This window comes from Triturus cristatus, chromosome 8 (assembly GCF_964204655.1).
Source record: "Triturus cristatus chromosome 8, aTriCri1.1, whole genome shotgun sequence".
Taxonomy (NCBI): domain Eukaryota; kingdom Metazoa; phylum Chordata; class Amphibia; order Caudata; family Salamandridae; genus Triturus; species Triturus cristatus.
This window is the reverse complement of record NC_140591.1, coordinates 400,833,167-400,852,746: the sequence shown is the minus strand read 5'-3', so window position 1 is coordinate 400,852,746 and position 19,580 is coordinate 400,833,167. Positions and strand designations below refer to the sequence as shown.

Sequence of the window (19,580 nt, the reverse complement as noted above, 5' to 3'; positions counted from 1 at the left end):
ATAACTCTCCAATTCTAGTAAATATCTCCTACGCTTACAAGCCTAAAGGAATGAGACTGCACAGAAACATACAAAAGGATCATAAAGCTTCTTCAGGTAGAACAGGGCAACGCGGCACTGCTTAAAATCATGCTGCACTAAAAGGAGGTTTAATATATCTGGCTCTCTGCTACTTATGCAAATGAGAAAAGAAGAAAAGGTGGAGGTCAGACTGGGCTGATAGATTATCGCATGGGCAAGTGGTTAAGTCACTATGAGTGTACTGTTTTGAAGGGAAACCCAGCATTAGGGGAATTAAGTTTAATCGGAACCTTAAAAGGATAAACCTATGCTGCATGTTCCTTACCGCATCCAGATAGAAGTATTCACCCACTGTCACTGGTGGGATCGAGTGATTGGACTTTACTGTTTTTTTAACTTCAGGGATTCCTCCCTTTCATAGGCTAGCTTCGCCAAAATTAGTGCCTTTAGCCTCTTCTTAGGGAACCTGGAGCACAAGGTGGGGTTTACATACAGCTCAGGGACTCCGAGCAAGTACAGAGTCGTTTTAAAGTACTCCAACCAGGGAATCTTATAAGCCTTATACAATGAGAGGCAATTTAGTATAATAGTCTGGTTAAGATCCACTGTGTCCCTATTCCATATTGAGTGCCACAGCCAGGGTGAGAGTTAATCAAGAGGGCAAATGCACCCAGGGTGAGAGTTAATCAAGAGGGCAAATGCACAAAGCACCTAAGCATAGATAGAGGTGTCCGTCAAGGCTGCATTTTAACCCCTTTGCTTTTTAGCCTTTATATAAATAATTTAGGCACTTCCCTGTGCTCTGCCAGCCCAGATATCCCACGTATAGGGGATAGGGTTATCCCTGTCCTCCTATATGCAGACAACGCGGTTTGTTAGCACGTACTGCTGTAGGACTCCAGAGGCTTCTGGATTCTTTTGGGTCCTTTATGCATTCTTTAGATTCAATTGTCAAGAAAACCAAATCGCACACAATGATAATGGGCCAAAGACCAAAAAAGCAAGAGAACCTTTTATTGCGAAGGCACAGAGCTGTCAAAGGTGACCTCTTTCACCTATCTCGGGTTCCTGTTCGATGAGAAGGGATCGTGGGCCCCCCCAGCAGAAAGCAAAAATAAATGCCATGGCTAGATCCACTGTGGCCGTCCATGGTTTTGCACAATGACTTGGGGCGAAGCCAATGACAGCCATGCCTAACATCTACAGGTCCAAATGTATCGCTATCGCGAGGTATGGGTCAGCAATCTGGGAATACAAATCGGCTGAGGGGCTTCAGATTGTTGAAAATACGTTTTTAAGGCTCCTCCTGTTGGTCCCGCAATCTACCCCTACCTACACTATACACCAATGGGCATTGGCTATGTTTCAGATTTGATAGTGTTGGCCCCGGTGGTTTGTTGGTTAATGCTCTGGTTAAACCCAGAACTTGCTTTTAATCAAGAAATTGCTAGGAATTGTGTCTCTATGGAGAGAGCAAGCAGAATCCCGTGGTTTCAACACCTTAAGTTAACTCTAAATAAACTTGGAAGCCCCGAACTCTTTAACTCCCCGGATAAAATACAGAAAGCGAACCTGGTGAGGGTTAAAACACAATTTTAACTTTGACGTCTATAGAGAGAGGCGACCGTGATAATGAAACCCACAGTGAATGCCTACCTCCTGTTAAAAACTGCACCCCAGATAGAACCCTAACTGACATTTGTAACCAAGCCTTTCCATCGCTTTATTTTAACGAGATTCGGTTTTAATCTTATTTATAGCCTATTCACAGACTCACAGGGTTGGAGCAGGGTGACCGATCTAGGCCCTTGCACTTGTGACAACTTCTTGACCCAGGACACTATGCATTTCATTATGTTTTGTGAGCATTTTAGCGCTATTCGTAGGAAGTTTTTAACCCCTATTTGAAAAGGAAAAGGTTTTATGCAGGTTAGACCTCCCATGTTATATTTACAGATGCTGATAGATCCCTGTGAGACATTTCACATTGCGAGCTTTCTGGTGACGGCTGTGAGGCTTAGGGAAAAAAAGCAACCTATGAGATGGATACCGGCCGCTCACACTTGATCATATGACCTTGCTTTTACATATGTTCTCTCAGTAAGAAAATGCTGCTAAATATTAAATATAAAACATGACGTATTCCAGTTTGTCTGCTGCAATATAGGAACAACTGGTAATCTGTTATATCTGTACATTTATGTTTTATGATGCTGAAATGTTTTTTTCTTTTAATCGTCTAATGATTTCTGATGAATTGTATTACACAATTTGATAACAGTTGTATGTTGTGTACTTTTATGGTTTTTAGTAACCGAATAAAGTGGATTTGACTGAGTACCACAGCATGATCGGGGCTACGCTCACCATATCAGACACATAGGGTATGTCCAGCTCTAAGTGAGTGACATGGATTGAAAATGAAAGAGGGAGTGAGGCGATCCTCTTAAAAACCCATTCTCCAGCTTCTGTAAGGAGTCGGTTGGCGCTGTGCCCCAATCCCCTGCCCCATAGGTTGCTGCCATAATCGTTTTAGCATTATAGATCTTTTTTATTGTTTTTAGGGGTTTTGAGTCTAGTTTTTTAATGTAACCAGGGACTGCCGCCATAGTACGCTCCATTGTTTGGGCCCTACCACCCACCATGTGTGACCAGGTTTGTTTAGTATCAAAAACAACCCTTAGTTATGAGAAGGTCTCCACAACAGCTAATTTACGAGTTCCAATATGGAACAACCAAATGTTTTTTGGAGGGGGTAGTCCTGACGCAAAGATAAAGGTTTTGGACTCGATGGCTTTAAGATCCATGGATAATATAAAGCTCACATAGGTGTCAATTAAGCGTTGCAGTGCTACACCCGTCCTTGCTTTCAGGACGGCGGTGTCCGCATAGGCCAGGATTGGTAATTGACCCGAGAGAAACTGTGGAACATTAAGCGTATGCGTTTTCAGGGTTCCTTCCACCCCATTTGTATAAAGTGAGAATAAAAAAGGGGCGAGAACGCAGCCTTGCCTGACTCCTCTCATGATCCTAAAAGGTCTGGTACATTCCCCGTCCCTTCCATAGCGGACGGAAGACATCGCCTGTGAGTACATTTGCCGTATAAGAATAATTAGCCTGGGATCTATGCCCATCGCGGCCATGATTGTAGAGTTTAGGATGGGCTACGCAGTCGAAAGACGCCGAAAGGTCCATAAAGGCCATGTATATGTTCCCTTTCTTTACTCTGGTATATTTGGAGATGATCAAGCTTAAGTTTAGGCATTGGTAGATCGTGCCTCTGCCCTTCTGGAATCCATATTGGGAAGGCATCAGGACGTTGTTTTCTCTCTAACCTATTGAGTAAAACGCGCCCCATGAGTTTGGCGGTGGAATCCAAAAGAGAAATAGGCGGATAGTTCTGGGGGTTAGATTTATCCCCTTTTTTATATATTGGCACTATAATGCTAGTTCTCCATGATGGAGGTGGGCCAGTCTTGGAGCTTTCATTAAATATGTTAGTTAACGATGGGGCCCATAGTTCTTGATGTTCTAGACAGAAGTCGATCGGGGCCCCATCCGGTCCTGGTGCTTTGGCGTGGCTGCATTTAGCGAGAGCGAGGGTTATTTCCTCCAGGTTAAAAGTTATAGGCTTAATGAGGGTCTCTAAGGGGATATGGGATTCATCCCCAGGGGAAATCACGCTCCCCAAAATAAGCTCAAAATGCGCCACCCATGGGTCTTCATCCATGTGTTTATCTAACAGTTTTTCCTGTTCTTTCTTGAAGAAAGGGGCATTTACTGTCTAGCAATCCCTACTACTATTTAGGGATGCGGCTTTAGCCAAATTTTCCCATGCCTCGTCTTTTAACTCATCTTCCCATGTTTTACGAGCTCTCTGGTAGGCCAATGCAGCTCCTTGATCTGAGTTTGATTTCTGGGCGATGCTTTCAAGGCCCCACGAAGTTTCTTTAGAGCCCGGGTACAAGTCTTGTTGAACCATTGTGTTTCCAGTCTCTCCCTGTTAGTTTTATGCCGAAACAGGGCTAGTTTGATCTCCTGAAGGATTGCTATAAAATTATTAATTAAAATATCTGATGGGGTAGCCAGGTCCAGACAGTTTGCAACCAGATTCAGCTTATTAGTTATAACTTCCTGAATGGTTTTGGACTTGTCTATATTGTCCCATTTCAGCTGGTATCCATTTAGCCTGCCCAAAATTGGTTTTGGGGCCCTCTCCACTTGTCGGGGGAGGATTTCAAGACCAAAAAGCTCAGGGAATAATGCTGTGTGGTCACTAAAGTTTGACAGTATGGCATCCGTATAATAAAGATGTCCCTGGCAGTTGGTGGTTGCAACTATAAAATCCAATGAGGAATTAGAAACACCCCGAAAGAAGGTTTTTTCCAAACCTCCCACGTCTACATTGTTATACACTTCCAAATTCCTTGATGCTAAGAACCCATAATCGTGGTGCGTGAAATGGACTAGTGGGTCTCCCTCCATTTCAACCATGCAACAAACGGTACCCAGTGAATTGGGGCATGGTTGGGAGTTAAAATAACCTAGCCATATGATATGGAGTTCTTTGCACAACAGAGACCATGTGAATCCAGTTATTTGTCCAGTGAGTCTATAACAGCCGCCATGATGCCACAAAAATTGTGGTTGTAGTACTTTATTAATAACCAACACTGGTGTTGACGTCCTTTGAAGGCTAGAAAATGAAAATACGGGGAGGAATTTACGATTTGAATTACCTTAATGGGTTGGATGTTCGAGATTAAGGTGACTAAACCAACTTTGGGTCTTCCTGCCAGGGAGGGAACTGTATAGGTTTGGAAGGATCGATAGCCATTTATAAATATTGGGTCCAAAACCCATGTCTCCTGAAGACATATGATGTCTCGATCATGCCATAACGCTAACCACTCCACCTTATCCAACTTTGATGCAAGACCTGCCACCTTCCACGTGGCTAAGTATATCCCCCTTTTTTGTTGAGCCGCCTGATTTACTAGAGACGGTGCTCCTGGGTAGCTTGGTGGGGCATTACTACTAGATAGGTTGTCATCTGTTGTCCCCCCTAGGTGGTTTTATCTGGTCGGATGAAAGGGAGACGTGGAGGATTGCTCAGCAGTCACAGACTACAAGGGGGCAGATATGATATGGGACTATAAAATTTCCCCAGGGAAAAAACAGATCTGAGTAGAGAGCAAAGGGGCATTTGTGAAGGCTCTCAGCAGGCTTCTTACAACGTACTGGTTGTTAAAATTAACTACAACACAGTCTCCATAAGTATCTTTGGGAGAGGGGCCCACCCATCCCACCATTCTGGCCATTATAATATGCTTATCCAAGCTACTGCCTCAAAGGCCTTGACCTTTGAGATAGGTATTGAACCAGTATACAGCTTTATTCATTAACCGATCCGTATTTTCCCTTTGGCCCCTGTTTAACAGGTGCACATTAGCCAGGACTAAAACATAAGGGAGCGCTGCTGGGGGTAGGTCTAGTGTATGTAGTTGGCTTGTACTTGCCAACGGAGCCTCTGAGGTCGAGGCTGCTTCCCGGGCCCACCCTTCTCTACCTCCCGGTGTTGGTACATTGGCTTTAGTAGCCCGGGTGGAAATTGTATTTTGAGCCTGTATAGTGTGGGTTATGCTTGTGTGCGGTGGAAGAGGTGGTGGTGGGGGAGAAATGTGCTTAATTTTAAAAAGTGGTTTTCCGATACTCTGCATCTGCACTTTGTTGTCAACACCGGCACATATGACTGTCTGGCACATGGTGGCGCGGTTTGTCTAATTTAGAGATGAGCATACCAACAGCTGTTTATTAATTCCTTATACATTTAAAATGACCGATACCTGCCTTCAAAGCCATTCTTATATCTTTGGGGACCCAGAAAAGTCTGAATTGTCACACTTGTAGGATTGTGATAGTTAGTAGTGGTGTTGACAGTGTAGTGGGCAGCGCTGTCAGGGGCAATGGGTGGTCAAGCTGACGAAGGCCCTGCCACATTTTGTTTTTACAAATTAAGCTAATGAATAACAGCATTCTGAAAAACCTGTTCAGTAAAGCATATAGATTTGGGACCAATATGTAAGAAATAGGTCTAAAATAGAAGAATAATGGTGGGAAAAGTCAATGAATCTAAAAATAATTGGCCTCAACTGCAGGGTTGCATAAAAAAGTGAGCAAAAAACTCATTAAAAACAATATAGTCAAAGAAGTGGATAATGTACATTTAAAAAATATTACCTTCATACTTCACAATGCTTGCAAATGTTTTCATGAAGCCTGCTTGTTTCCCCACCATGGATAGGACCTGGATTCTAGACTTGACACAGTCGATTGGGTACACAGCAAGCCACAGGGCAGCACCTCCAAACCCGCCACTTAGCATTAATGGAACAGGACCTATGGAAATAATAAACATTTGCACAGGGAGTACAGACCATTATTCTTTAGTCACAAATTAGTTTGGTTTCATTGGACTCCCATACATTTTGTTTTTTAAAACAGCTGATCACATATTAGCTAAAGCACACAAATTACATAGGGGAAGCAAGGAGGAAGCACAGGCAAAGTGGGAAGTGGTTGGCGCTACTGGGGGTCCCTTCCCATGTATTAAGGGGCCTGAAACACAAAAGACCAGCACAGTTGACTTTGCAAATACAAATATTCCTATTCGTAATGCTTCAAAAGTACACTTGTTTCATAATAGGCATTTTACATTTCAGTGCACATACTGAAAACTCTTGCAAGTTGCAAGGGAAATGGGGTCACCCAGGCAAGTTCCTTCACCTCCTTGATACTCACAACGGATGTTTACCAAGGAGAAGAGGTAACCATTTGCAAAATATAAGGTCAATATCTGACAGATGGGAAAGGGTCACCAATAAATGCACACTGTGAGTAGAAAGCAGTGATTAATTTGAGCCAGTGATTTCCGGTGTTTAGCACCAGCACATAATTGCCAACACTGAGGCTTGTAACAGTCTGCCACATGGTGGCACTGTCATCTAATTTAAAGATGAGCATAACAGCAGTGGCAGCTGTGGCAGCTGGTGATATTTAGAAGTGGTGGGGGCATAAAAGTTACGGGGTGAGTGTTACATCTCGAGCAAGCCTAATTGACATAAAGGGGTTTTAGCGGGCGGGAGGGTGTCTCCCCAAAAGGAAAATTTTGAAGAAAAAAATAAAATAAAAAAAGGAGTGGGCAAATGGAGCATTTTAGTTTTTGCAGGACCACTGCAGACTCCATGGGAGACCAGATTGATAGACCTGATACAATTTGTAACTATCAGCATCCTCGAGCCCAAAATTACATTTGCACATGAACTATGCGGACGATACTCAGCTGGTGTTCTCTTATAGAGAACACTCTAAAGCAGCTTTCGATAACTTCAAGCAATGCTTGAAACACCAAAACAACCGAAAACCACACCACCTCCAAGGACGCCATGACGGACTACCACAACCAGATAAGAGCCACCAAGAGGAACTTCATCCACAACAAAATCCTGGCCAACTCCACCAACTCCAAGGAACTTGTCAGTGTCATTCAAGAATTTACCAACCCACTCAGCGAAGCCACAGACATCACCCCATCCCAAGACCTCTGTGACAAGCTTGGAACCTATTTCCGAATTTAAGATAAAAAAACCTCTACGACAACTTCATCGACCATCCACCAGGTGCCACAGACGGCCCTCCACCCCCAGAAACACCAGCCAGCCCAATATCTCCAACTGTACACCGATCATGGCCGAAGACACTGCCTCGACCATGAAAAGCATCCACTCGGGGACCCCCACCGACCCCTGCCCCCCTCACATCTACCACAGAGCCACCATCGCACCCGAACTACAACGCACCATCAACACCACCTTCAAAACAGGCACCTTCCCAGACGACTGGAAGCGCGCAGAAGTCAGACCTCTGCTCAAGAAGCCCAAAGCTGACCCCACCGATCTCAAGAACTATCGGCCCATCTCGCTCCTCCCCTTCGCAGCCAAAATTGCAGAGAGAACAGTCAACAGGAAACTGACATGATTCATTGAAGAGAACACCATCCTCGACCCGTCCCGATCCGGATTCCGAAACAACCACAGCACAGAGACCGCCCTACTCGCCGCCACAGATGACATCCGAACCCTCCTGGACCAAGGCCACTCTGCAGCCTTCATCCTACTCGACCTTTCAGTGGCCTTCGACACATTCTCCCACCGCACACTAGTCGCCAGACTACACGACGCAGGCATACAAGGATCAGCCCTGGACAGGATCCGATCATTCCTTACCGGAAGAAGCCAAAGGATCAGACTCCCACCGTTCCTTTCCGACCCCACGAAAATCACCTGCGGAGTCCCACAGTGTTTATCCCTGAGCCCCACCCTTTTCAACATCTACATGGCCCCCCTCGCAGCCATCGTCTGACAACACGGCCTCAACATCGTATCCTACGCTGACGACACCCAGCTCATCCTCTCCCTCACCAAAGACCCCACCACTGCCAAACTCCAACTTCCAGAAAGGAATGCAAGACGTCGCAGGCTGGATGACCAACAGCTGCCTGAAGCTCAATGCGGAGAAGACAGAAGTCCTCGTCCTTGGTACCACCCCTTCTGCATGGGACAGCACCTGGTGGTCGACTGCCCTCGGAAGCCCACCTACCCCCACAGACCACGGCAAGAACCTCAGCATCGTACTCAACTCATCACTCACCATGAACCGACAGGTCAACGCCGTCACCTCCAGCTGCTTCAACACCCTCCGCAAGACCTTCAAGTGGATCCCCCCTGAGTCAAGGAAGACAGTTCCCCACGCACTCATCACCAGCAGACTGGACTATGGGAACACACTCTAAGCAGGCATCAACAAGTCGCTACTTCGAAAACTCCAGACAATACAGAATACCGCTGCCAGACTCGTCCTCGGCATCCCCTGACACAAACACATCAGTCAACACCTACAAAGTCTCCACTGGCTCCCCGTGGAGAAAAGAGTCACTTTCAAAATCCTCACTCACGCCTACAAATGCCTACACAACAACGGACCCAAATACCTCACCGACAGAATCAACTTCCACGTACCCAAAAGAAACCTCCGATCTTCTAACCTCGCCCTGGCCGAATCCCAGTGCTTCCACAGAGCCAGAGCAGGCGGAAGATCCTTCTCTCACATTGCAGCCAAGACCTGGAATGAGCTACCGACAGACATCAGACGCGCCCCCTCCCTCAACACCTTCAGGAAGACCCTCAAGACCTAGCTCTTCGGCTAAACAGATCTGGGGACCCCCTCCCCCCAGCACCTTGAGACCCTCATGGGTGAGTAGCGCTCTTACAATTCCCTGATTGATTGATTGATTCATATCTCAACTTGGATGACGGATAGCTGCTTGAGATTGAATGCTGATAAAACGAAGGCATTATTTTTCAATCAATCCTCTCCTCTGCATTCCGATCTCTGGTGGCCGGCGGAGCTAAACCCTCCTCCGCTCCCAGTTGATTCACCTAGGACAAACGGGTTTAAGTTTGACACATGCCTCTCTTGAAAGGCCCAGATCTGTCAAGTCTCATTGTCCTGCTTCTGGAAACTAAAAGCCTTACGGAGATTTCTGCATCTCATGCCTATGGACTACAGAAAGACCCTGGTTCATGCCCTGGTCACATCGCTTCTAGATTATGCAAACAGCCTTCTATATAGGTCTCCCAGCTTATCTGATTCGTAGACTACAAATCATACAGAACGCTGCGGCTAGACTCATTAGGAACGTGCCACTTCGCCACCACATTTCCCCCCACTTGCAGAGCCTCCACTGGCTGCCAGTCCAAAGAAGAATTAAGTTCAAGGCGCTGTCCTTGGAATTTAGAGCCACCAGGAACAGTGGCCCGGTTTACCTGAGACAAAGACTCCAGAAATATCGCCAGACTAGGGACTTGAGATCGAATCCTCAAGAACTACTTAGGACTACCTGCTTCTCTAAAGCCAGGATGGGTGGCCATGCTTTCTCAGTGAGAAGGGCGTCTCTTTGGAACTCTATGCCTGAACACCTTTGTAAGGCTGACACAGAACTTGCATTCAGGAAGGCTCTGAAGACCTGGCTTTCTAGCCAACCTAAGGTCTCTCTCTCTTACTGTTGAGTCCACCTCTAGCGCCGGGACACCTCCGTTGGAGGTAGATGAGCGCTGAATAAATGTCCATTGATTGATTGATAGAAGGAAGAAGGCAGGGCTGGAAGAAGGGCAGGAATAAATTAACTTTTGACGCCCAGCAGCTAGGCTACCTTTGTCAGGGGTATTGTGTATCTTTTTACAGTTTAAAATACACAGATCATTTCAATATTCTGTTTTTAAAAAACAGCTACACAACATGCTAAGTTGCGAACAAAACAGCTAACCTGGGATCCAGGGGTTCTATATATGAAGTAGAGATTAAGGTTCTGTAGTCATCTGATAGCGGTGGCTCTCTGTCATGTGGAGGTGTCCAGGACTACTATGGGATTGAGGAGGGAGTTACACTGATACTTAATTGGCTTCTCCAACTCATCCTATTTTAGTACCCGAAGGAGCACTTCTAGGGTTCTCCCATCTCTGCTCCCCATTTTGTTTTTCAATAGAAGGGTTCTCAATGCCATCTATTCTCCTGCCGTCTCATACTCACTACACCTTTGACCACAATCCTGCTATTGGACGTTGCCGCATCCCTTGGGCATCTTCCCTCATAAGAGCTCTTTCCTCTGCCCTGGCCCAAATTTAAACGTACTATTCCCAGGATATCACCGTGGGGCCCACGCTCGCCTTCCATCGGAGGGCAATAGGTCTTCATGCAATGACCAAAGCCAGGTCCACAAATCTAGGGCCCACCTTCTTAGGTTTATGTCTGGGGGGGGGGATCTCCCAGAAGACAGACCCCCCGCTGTGCAGGGAAGTGATCACGTCAGTACCTCGTTATGGATCGCTATATTTGTGAGCCAATAGTCTCACAGTTTTGGGAAATCCCACACCATATGGGAAAGCCCAGCATCCAGTTCACTACATTTCGGACACTGCTGTTCTACCTTCCCATACATAATGCTGAGCCTATGTGGGGTGAGATAGGTCATATGCAGGAAATTAAATTGTATAAATTTAAAGTTAATACTCCTAGAGACACTCTTTGAGCTACCCAGGGCCCTACCCCAGTCCACCTCAGTCAGTTCCCTGTCCAGTAGGGATCCCCACTTCTCCCTGGTGTGGTCTATGGGGTTTGTAGTCATCTCCATTGGAGCCCTCTATAGCCATTTTACCAGGTGACGTGCTGAACCCAACATCACTATCGCTTGAAGAACCGCATGCGTTTCCGGTTCTTGTCTGCCCCCATGCTGCAAAGCTCCAAAGGTATCCACCAGGGCATGGTAATGCAAAAACTGGACAGGAGGGAGATCATAGTATGCGAGGAAGTCATCCAAAGGGGTTAAACTCCCCATTTTGGAAACAGTCTTCAACTCTCAGAATGTCTGCCGCCGACCAATCCAGCAGCTGAGGTGCCGTGAATGGGAAGTGGTTATCACCATGTGGAAGCCCCACCAATGAGAGGTCTGTTGCATAAAGGGGAGTCCCTGCTGTGCATCGGATACAACTGTGCCAACATTTCAAAGCTACCTGCAGGAGAACCCCAGGTGTGGAAACCTTTGCTTTTGGATGCAGGATTTTGGCAAGCAGCGCGCTTGTGTGCTCACCAGCGTGGTGCCAATTGTCTCCAAGCCCTTTCCGTCCAGCCACTGAACTAGCCATTGAAGTTCGGCAACTAAGTAATTTAATTTTAAGTACGGGGTGCCCAGTCTACCTGCCTCCAGGGCCCTTCACAATGCAGTCAGTGAGACTCTTGGTCTCGTCCCATCCCAGATCAAGTCCCTCAACAACGCATCAAGGTCCCTGAACCACCTTTGTGGAATCACCACCGGAAGATTGACAAAATAATATATTAGCCTTGGAGGCATAACCATTTTGGACAACACCACTCGGGCCAGAACAGGCAGAATGGTATACAAGCTTTGAGGGAGTGTGTTAAAGGGCCAAGATTGCCCTCCAATAGATCGTCTGGTTCGCGAATCACATGTATTCCCAGGATGAACAGGAAGCTCAGTTGAGGCCATTCAGCAGGGTCGGAGGCTGGTATTGCACAAGCACCATTCAAAAGATATGGGTCTTAGCCTTGGTAACCATGAGTCCTGTTAGCACAACAACCTCTTCCAGAATGTTCAGGGCATGGGATACCCTCTGGTACCATCTCTTAAGTATAAGAGCAAGTTGTCCGTGTACAGGGATATTGTATGTTCCTTACCCTCCAGGAGGAGGCCATATTGTGGCCCCTCCTGTCGAAAACACTTTGCCAGGTGTTCAATGGCTAGGGCAAATAAGAGCGGGACAGTAGACAGCCCTGCTTGGTCCCTCTGTGTAAGCCGTTGGGAGGCCAAGTTGATGCCACCTGTCCTGACCCTTGCCGTAGGGCGAATTTATAATAACCAAACCCATTTAAGCCACCCATCCCAGAGGCCCATCCGCCTCTTAACGGAAAATAGAAAGTCCCACCGCAAAGAATCAAAAGCTTTCTACAGATCAACCACCATTATTAGTGTATCCGGATACTCAGCTATGTCATGATGATATAAGAAGTGATACAGCCGTCGGAGGTTCCCTGAAGTCGATCGAGTGGGTATGAACCCATTTCAGTCGGTATGACAGAAGCAGTCTTGCGGCTAGGATTTTACTAAGTATCTTAAAATCCATGTTCAAAATGGAATGAGGGTGGAACTCAGACAGGCAGGCCGGCCGTCTTGGATTTTGTTTTCGGTAGAATTTGTCCCTGGTGGAGTCCAGCAACGCACCAGTACACAGTGAATCTGCATATACCTTCTCACAGTGAGGGGCAAGGATGAGCACAAATGCAGAGTTAAACTCAGCTGGAGCCCATCTGGGCCAGAGGTTTTACCCCTAGCCATGTCTCCGATAGCAATGCGGATTTCCTGTACTGATATTGATCCCCCTAGTTCCTTTGGCGTGGCAGGGCTCAGCTATTGCAGCCGTAAAGGCGCTAGGTACGCCTCTATGGTCCCAGATGATCGCTCATCCAGTTTTCTATATAGGTCGTTGTAATACTCGCAGAAACCAAAGTTTAGGGCTCTCACGGCTAGTACAGTGTGACTCCCTCTTTTGATAAGATCTGAGTGATGGGCATACCCCTGCTCTCAGGCCTTATCAGCCAGGCCGATCATCCCCCTCTCCGCATGCTGCCTTGCTTGATAAGAATGAAGATCCAGGAGACGCAACCTTTCCAGGACAGCATTATATTTACTACTAGCCTCCGAGAGTTGCACCAGGGCTGGGCTCCCTGCACCTAGTTTATTACCCAGTGTGTGTAGCAGAGTTTCCAGTGTGTTGAGTTCCCTACAGAGTTCCCACTTCGCGCCTACTGTCTGTCCCATACATTGGCCCTGCACCACCACCTTGAAGGCATCCCATTCAATTAGTGAGGCGCTCGCCGTACCCTAGTTCACCCGGACATTCCAGGACAGTAGCTTTATCTCTTTGAGGGGTTTACTCATATGAGGCATTGAAGCAGTGAATGACTTGCCCCTCCCCCAAACATCCTCTGCAGGGTCCGTTCTGCCACCACATAGTCAACAGAACTATAATGCAACCGCTGGATGCACAATCAAGACTCCCAGATACAAACTCCTCTTCCTAGGGGCAGTGTGGCAACGGCTAACTGTCCAAACCCGATAACAAACAAAAACATTATGAGTAGTAACCTCTAGATAACTAGGAGGGGCACTCTAGCAGGGAGAGCCATGTGCAAATCCAATACTCAGTTCCCGACTCAACCTCTCTCTTATTATCAAGGGTCACCGGAATGGTCCTTGAAGGTGCTGTGTCACATCTTCCCTTCGTGTCCATGAGGGACTGGGTACTACTCCCGGGTAACCGACTCCAGTTCAAGAGCAAGGAGGTAATGGTCCTTTAGAGGGGCCGCCAATTGCAGTTAAGGACAGAGCAACACTCCTCAGGTGAGGAAAAATGTACTCCTAGATGCATCATATTATTTCATCCACCGATTGAGGGGTCACTTATGGTAGGTGTGACTCGCTGCCAGTCGAGTCTCCAGAGTCTGAGGCTATATATTTGGACTCTGATGAAACCACTGCGGCCAAGTCCGATTTCTGTGGGGACATGATCTGTGCCACGGCCTGCAGTGCAGCTTTCTGTTCGCGCTCTGTCTGCTAGGATGTAGGCTTCTTTCACGGGGCTTTCCTCACCGAATGCCGCTGCCTTTTTCTGTTGGATCATTTGCTTTTTGGGGGCCCGCCTAAGGTTTCAGCAAGGGCGAGCCTGTCTTGTAGGCCGCTGGCCGGGACCATGCCTTATCAGGGGTGTCGCAAAAATGGGTGCTGCCATCAAGGATGATGCAGAGTTTTGCAGGGAACATCAAGGAGTATTGGACACCTGCCTCATGGAGGACTCTTTGCCTCCAGAAAAGACGCTCGTTGAGCTTGTACTTTGGCCATGTAATCCAGGAATACCAGTATCCTGCTAATATCTATCACATAAGGGCCATGTACAAGGGCTTGCTGGTGTAGTAGGTCACAGTCTCTGTAGTGGAGAAGTCTCACTACCATGGGGCAAGGGGGTTTCCAGGAGCCAAGAGGTGAGCAGGGTACCAATGTGCCCTCTCTAGGGCGAAGAACTGGGTATGACGTCCGAGGCTTCTTCAGTTACCAGCCAATTTTAAAGGAAAGTTACCATGTCCGTACCCTTAGAGCCTTCGGGGGCCCCCACCACCCTAATATTATTCCAGTGGCTGCAGCCTTCCGCATCTTCAGCGCGTCTCTACAAGACAGCCTCTCTCACCGTGAGCTTGTCTATCTTGGAGGACGCAGCCTTCTGTTCCGGTCAAATTTCGGCTATGGAACACTCCACTCCCTTCACCCGGTTCACTAGCTTATGGTGCTCTGCTTGCAGAAGCCCTATCCCCGCTGACACTGCTCCAATGTCTTGTTGTAGGGCAGCCTTATTATCTGCAATGTCTGGCAACACTTTATACAGATGGAAATGGATCTAAGAATCCACGATGATACTTCCGCCTTCCCCGGTCTCTGGCATCCCTCGTGTTTGTCTGTGTGCCCTCCTGTTTGTGCTTCATCTTCCCCATCACAGCTCTAGGGTGTGGTGGTGCACTTCAAAAAGGGGGCTGTTCTAGGTCTTCAGGCCCTGTATGTGTAATGCCGATTCGGGGGTCCCCGCTGCCCCCTCAAATAGTCCACCTAGGGAGTAGGGGGCCCAGCACACCGTCACCTCAGCATCAACCGCCAAAGGCGCAGACCACTGGTGCTTACTCGCTGCAAGAGGAGCTCCCACCGGTGCTGGCTTGTCAGGGAACAATGTGAGTGAGAGCAATGGGCAGCAGCCGATTTAGAAGTCTATACTTCAAAGACATCTCCTCGCCAATGACTCAATTACTGCAGCCCTATGCCAGTGGGCCAGTCGTTGTTGGTCAAAGGTCCCCAGTGACTCCACTCAGATCCTCCAGCCCGTCCCCCATTAGGATCAGGTGTAATGCTCCCACGATGAGGCCACCTCCTGCTTAACGGGGGTGAGTGGGGTCCCGTTACCCCTCCTGTATAGTTCAAACCCCTCACAGAGCTGTAGGTGCTCATCAGAAGGACAAGGTAGGCAGTCACAAAGGAGACCTAGGGAGAGGGTTAACTTACCTGCCAGCCCAAGTCTTTCAGCCACACTCCTTCCGGTGGGATCTCACCTCCTCCACTTTACCGACGAGGCCGCCCCTGCTGAGCTCCGCTCTGACTTAGGCCCGGTAAAACGTCAGCCACTCAGTCATGCCTGCTCGTGCACACTTGCACTCCTTTCTCACCGGGCCTTGGTAATGGCCCGACCACCCTTGCAGTCTTTGTATGTACACCCCGGAGCCTCTTAAGGTCACTCACCAGAAATCCGCTCTCCCGACAGTGCTTGTGTGCTCTGGCCAACACCTCTCCCGCTGGGGCACCTCCGGCGGCCAGCCAGGTGGTGCAAGCCCTGATCCCTCACCTCTGTCCACTGGGTACCCGCTATGGACCAGGACCCGCTCTCGTCCAGTCACTGCAGCAGCATTGTCAGGGAGGCTGGCCGCTGCATCTTCTCCCCCCTCACTTGTCTCTCTCTCTTATTCGCCGCCCTCTCTGGTCATGCTTCCTAGCACCAGTGGGAACCACTACTGCATGGCCACTGCGATTGCGGTTCTCCTCTACGTGATGGCAGGAAAGAGTCCCTCTTTCTCAGCACGATGACAGAGGTCCGCTATCAGGGCTACAATATTGATACGCCAATGAGGCCGCCCGGTTGCCTGATGTGGGAGGATTACTGTGAGGCCAGGACAGAGCTCAGAGCTCACACGTCAGACATCTTTAGTGTCACAGCCACGACCCCCTTGAGGGTAGCATTTGCCAAAGTCAGACAAAGCTTTTTAACTGACAGTGGTACATTGCTGAAAATGCCCCATGAATTACAATGCATTTTCACCTGTCTCACAGTGAAAATGCTTTTAAAAAGCACCACACACAGAAGGCCATTTTCGACTAGAGTCAATCCAGTGGAACAAGCACACGCTCAGGCCCTACCCTCTCAATCACACTGTGCCAGTGATGTCTGACCTAGCAAAAGAGTGTAGCAAATATGACCAGGAGCAGCCACGAAAGCTGCAGCTTGGTCAATAATGAATCAGCCTCAGAGGCAGACAGGCCTGATTTATGAGCAAGTGTCAGCCACATTTTGGCAAGGGGGTGGTGTGTGTGTGTGTGTGTGTGTGTATGCAGGGGAGTAAATGAGTGTGTGAATATGTGTAGGTATTTAAGTACACCCTATTGGGCCCTATAAAACTGTCCTTAACTTCACAGACAAAAACACTAGACAATTTCTAACAAGGACTATAAAAACCCATGAAGTTACGCAATCCATATCATCGATGCAGTCCTATTTACGTTTGCCACTGCACCAGTACTGGAGGAACTTGATTAAAAACTGCTCGCAGATTCACTACAGGACCCGGCCTGCTCCGGGGCCACTCTGCCCATTTCAGCCACAGTCCCAGGAGACACCTGATTACCATAGTTTGAATCGTTCTTTCATGCAATATTAAGAGTCTTGTATAACCATACTTTCAACTCAGCCGCCTTTGTGTGGCTTCTGCCACCTTTGTGTTGCACCTCCCCTATGGCAAGCATGCGTAACATACATGGCAGGAATTAAGTTGCTTAACACAAATATGAGTGTCGCCTGGTTCAAATGTGGCACAAACCCAGTACCAGTGAATGCTGAGTGCACAAGAATGAATGAAAATAAGAAAACAAATAAACACAATATAGGTTTCTGTTCCCCAACTTAATGGAATTCGTATCTTCCATGCGGGTCACTGGCCACCTGCTAATTTATTTGTTTATTTAAACATATTTACCTGTAGTAAGTGGAAAGTTCAGTGTGGCAGGAGGATGGAACCACCGACAGAATAGAAGAAGCGGGCCGGCATCGGACACGCCGATAATATGGCGGTCCTGCCGGCCCCCGACGACCGGGGAGGCGGGCCAGTCGCACACAGCAGTGACGCGACAGGCGCACCTCCTCCCTCATTGGACAAAGGCTGGGGGTCGTGACCCGGAAGTGAAAGGAATCACTTCAGGGTCACGCAAGTTGCCAGCCCCCCAGGCCGGCCAGAACCGGTCTGGGGCTAGTAGTAGCCATAAAAGGCTGGGGAGCAGAGGAATCTTCCTCTTTGCCTTCCGCGCTCCCCAGCCAGTAGTGCAACCTCGCTAGGAGGCTGCAATTTAATTTTGCCCACCCACCATCCCCTAAAGCAGAGGTTGTGTAGTGTATGATTGTTTTCTTTTTCGTTTTAGGTTGTGATGTTTAAATAACTTGTTTTTTCCCCTTTTTTAAGGTAAAAAATGGTCGTATTTTTAGTGCGATTCCGTGGTCAGGTGGTAAGGTCATGATTGCTGAGCAGTAAATTTAAGGTCCTTAGGGGGCGGCGCCATTCTTTGAATGGTTTTGCCCAAGGGGGAGGGACAAGTCGTCCCTCCTAGAACTCCAGGGGCAGTTACAGCCTTTTTGGCTGTATGGGTGCGGGGGAGGGGGGAGTTACGCTTTTCCTAGGCTGGTTGGCCACCCCGCACGTGCACAATGGCGCCAGTAAAGGGCGCAGAACTGCAAGGGCCCCTGATGGAGATAGTATACAGAGTGTATGGGGGTAACGGGGGGGCGGGGGGAGTACCCTCACGGTGAACGGGCCCTCTGCGCATGTGCACTCTGGCGGGAGGGCGGGGCTTAATTGATAAGGATCTGACACCAGTTATTGATCTTGTTGTAGGCTCAAACATGGATACGCAGAAAATAATTGCCATTATGATTATGGATGATGTTATGCTTCGATTCGGATAGGAATAACTTGTATTAGAGTTATGTTAAGGATAGCCATCTGATATCTGTACATATCAAATGTAATCAATGTCAATTATATGATTGTCTGCGTAATTTTGTAAATATTGTTATTTATTGTTTGATTATTTTGTTAATAAATACGGCCGGGGGTTATCTACGACCCCCTTTTCCAACTAAACTCTTGTTCTTGATATTGTGTGGGTCTTGACAAGGGAGGAGGGGGTATAGGTAGTACCAGGCCATATGGCACCTCTGGGGCTTGGGAGAGACCCGTTCTAATGTTCCGTGGTGCCCCGACCCAGAAGCGGATGTATGCGGGCGGAGAAAGTTGACGTGAGCACAGGCGTGGTAGGTGCGACGAAAGAAAGGAGCCGAGCGGAGAAAGACAGAGAGCGAAAGAGGATTGAGGACAGCTGACAAGGGGAGCACAGGGTCAGAGGACGACTCGAGGGACGGAGTGAATGTAGCAGGAGAAGAGCCCGGAATGGGACAAGTAGACGGGATTACCGGGCAAGGTTTAAAAAAAAACCTGAGGGAAGGCGCAACGGACATGGTTGCCGTGACTCTGGTCGGGAACCACAGCCCAAGTATTGTCCACGAGTGAATTGATAAGACGGGCGGGACTCGTCTTATGGGTTCTTGGGTCTGTTCTTGAGAGAACACGGTTGGGAGGAGAATCAGAGTGGGAACAGGGTCAATCCCAAACACTATCCTTCCCTTCTTGCCCAATCACCAATGGTGTACCAAACTTGGGGAATTAAAGGTATAGATGGCACAGACTTGGTGCATTGCACAGTTCACAAGCTAGAGATTTTCATTGTGGAGGATAGTTTGCTAACTGCCACATACCCATTTATGTTTCCCAAGGGCATCCAGGAGAAGAAAGACAGGAGAATGAGAGAAGAGAGAAGAGAAGAGTGACGATAACTTTTTTTCTGCATCTGTAAAATAAGAATATACCCAAGAAGGGACAGAGAACAGAATAAAGCCCCATAGGGCATAAGATACCTTGGCTCCGCCTTTTTTTGTCCTGTCACATTCAGGTTTTGCAATCGTAGGACTCAGGAAGATTTTACCACCAACCAAGCAACACCTGTTGTGTGGGCA

At 47.9% G+C, this 19,580-nt stretch overlaps 1 protein-coding gene across 1 annotated transcript in view; it reads right to left on the bottom strand.

Moving 5' to 3' along the window:
• Nucleotides 1-19,580, bottom strand: part of LOC146802187 (mitochondrial ornithine transporter 1-like) — a 129,396-nt gene that overhangs the window by 25,093 nt on the left and 84,723 nt on the right. The window contains exon 6 of the mRNA XM_085621773.1: nucleotides 6,262-6,420. Within this exon, the coding sequence (XP_085477899.1) occupies nucleotides 6,262-6,420 (159 nt within the window). The remainder of the gene's footprint in view (nucleotides 1-6,261; nucleotides 6,421-19,580) is intronic.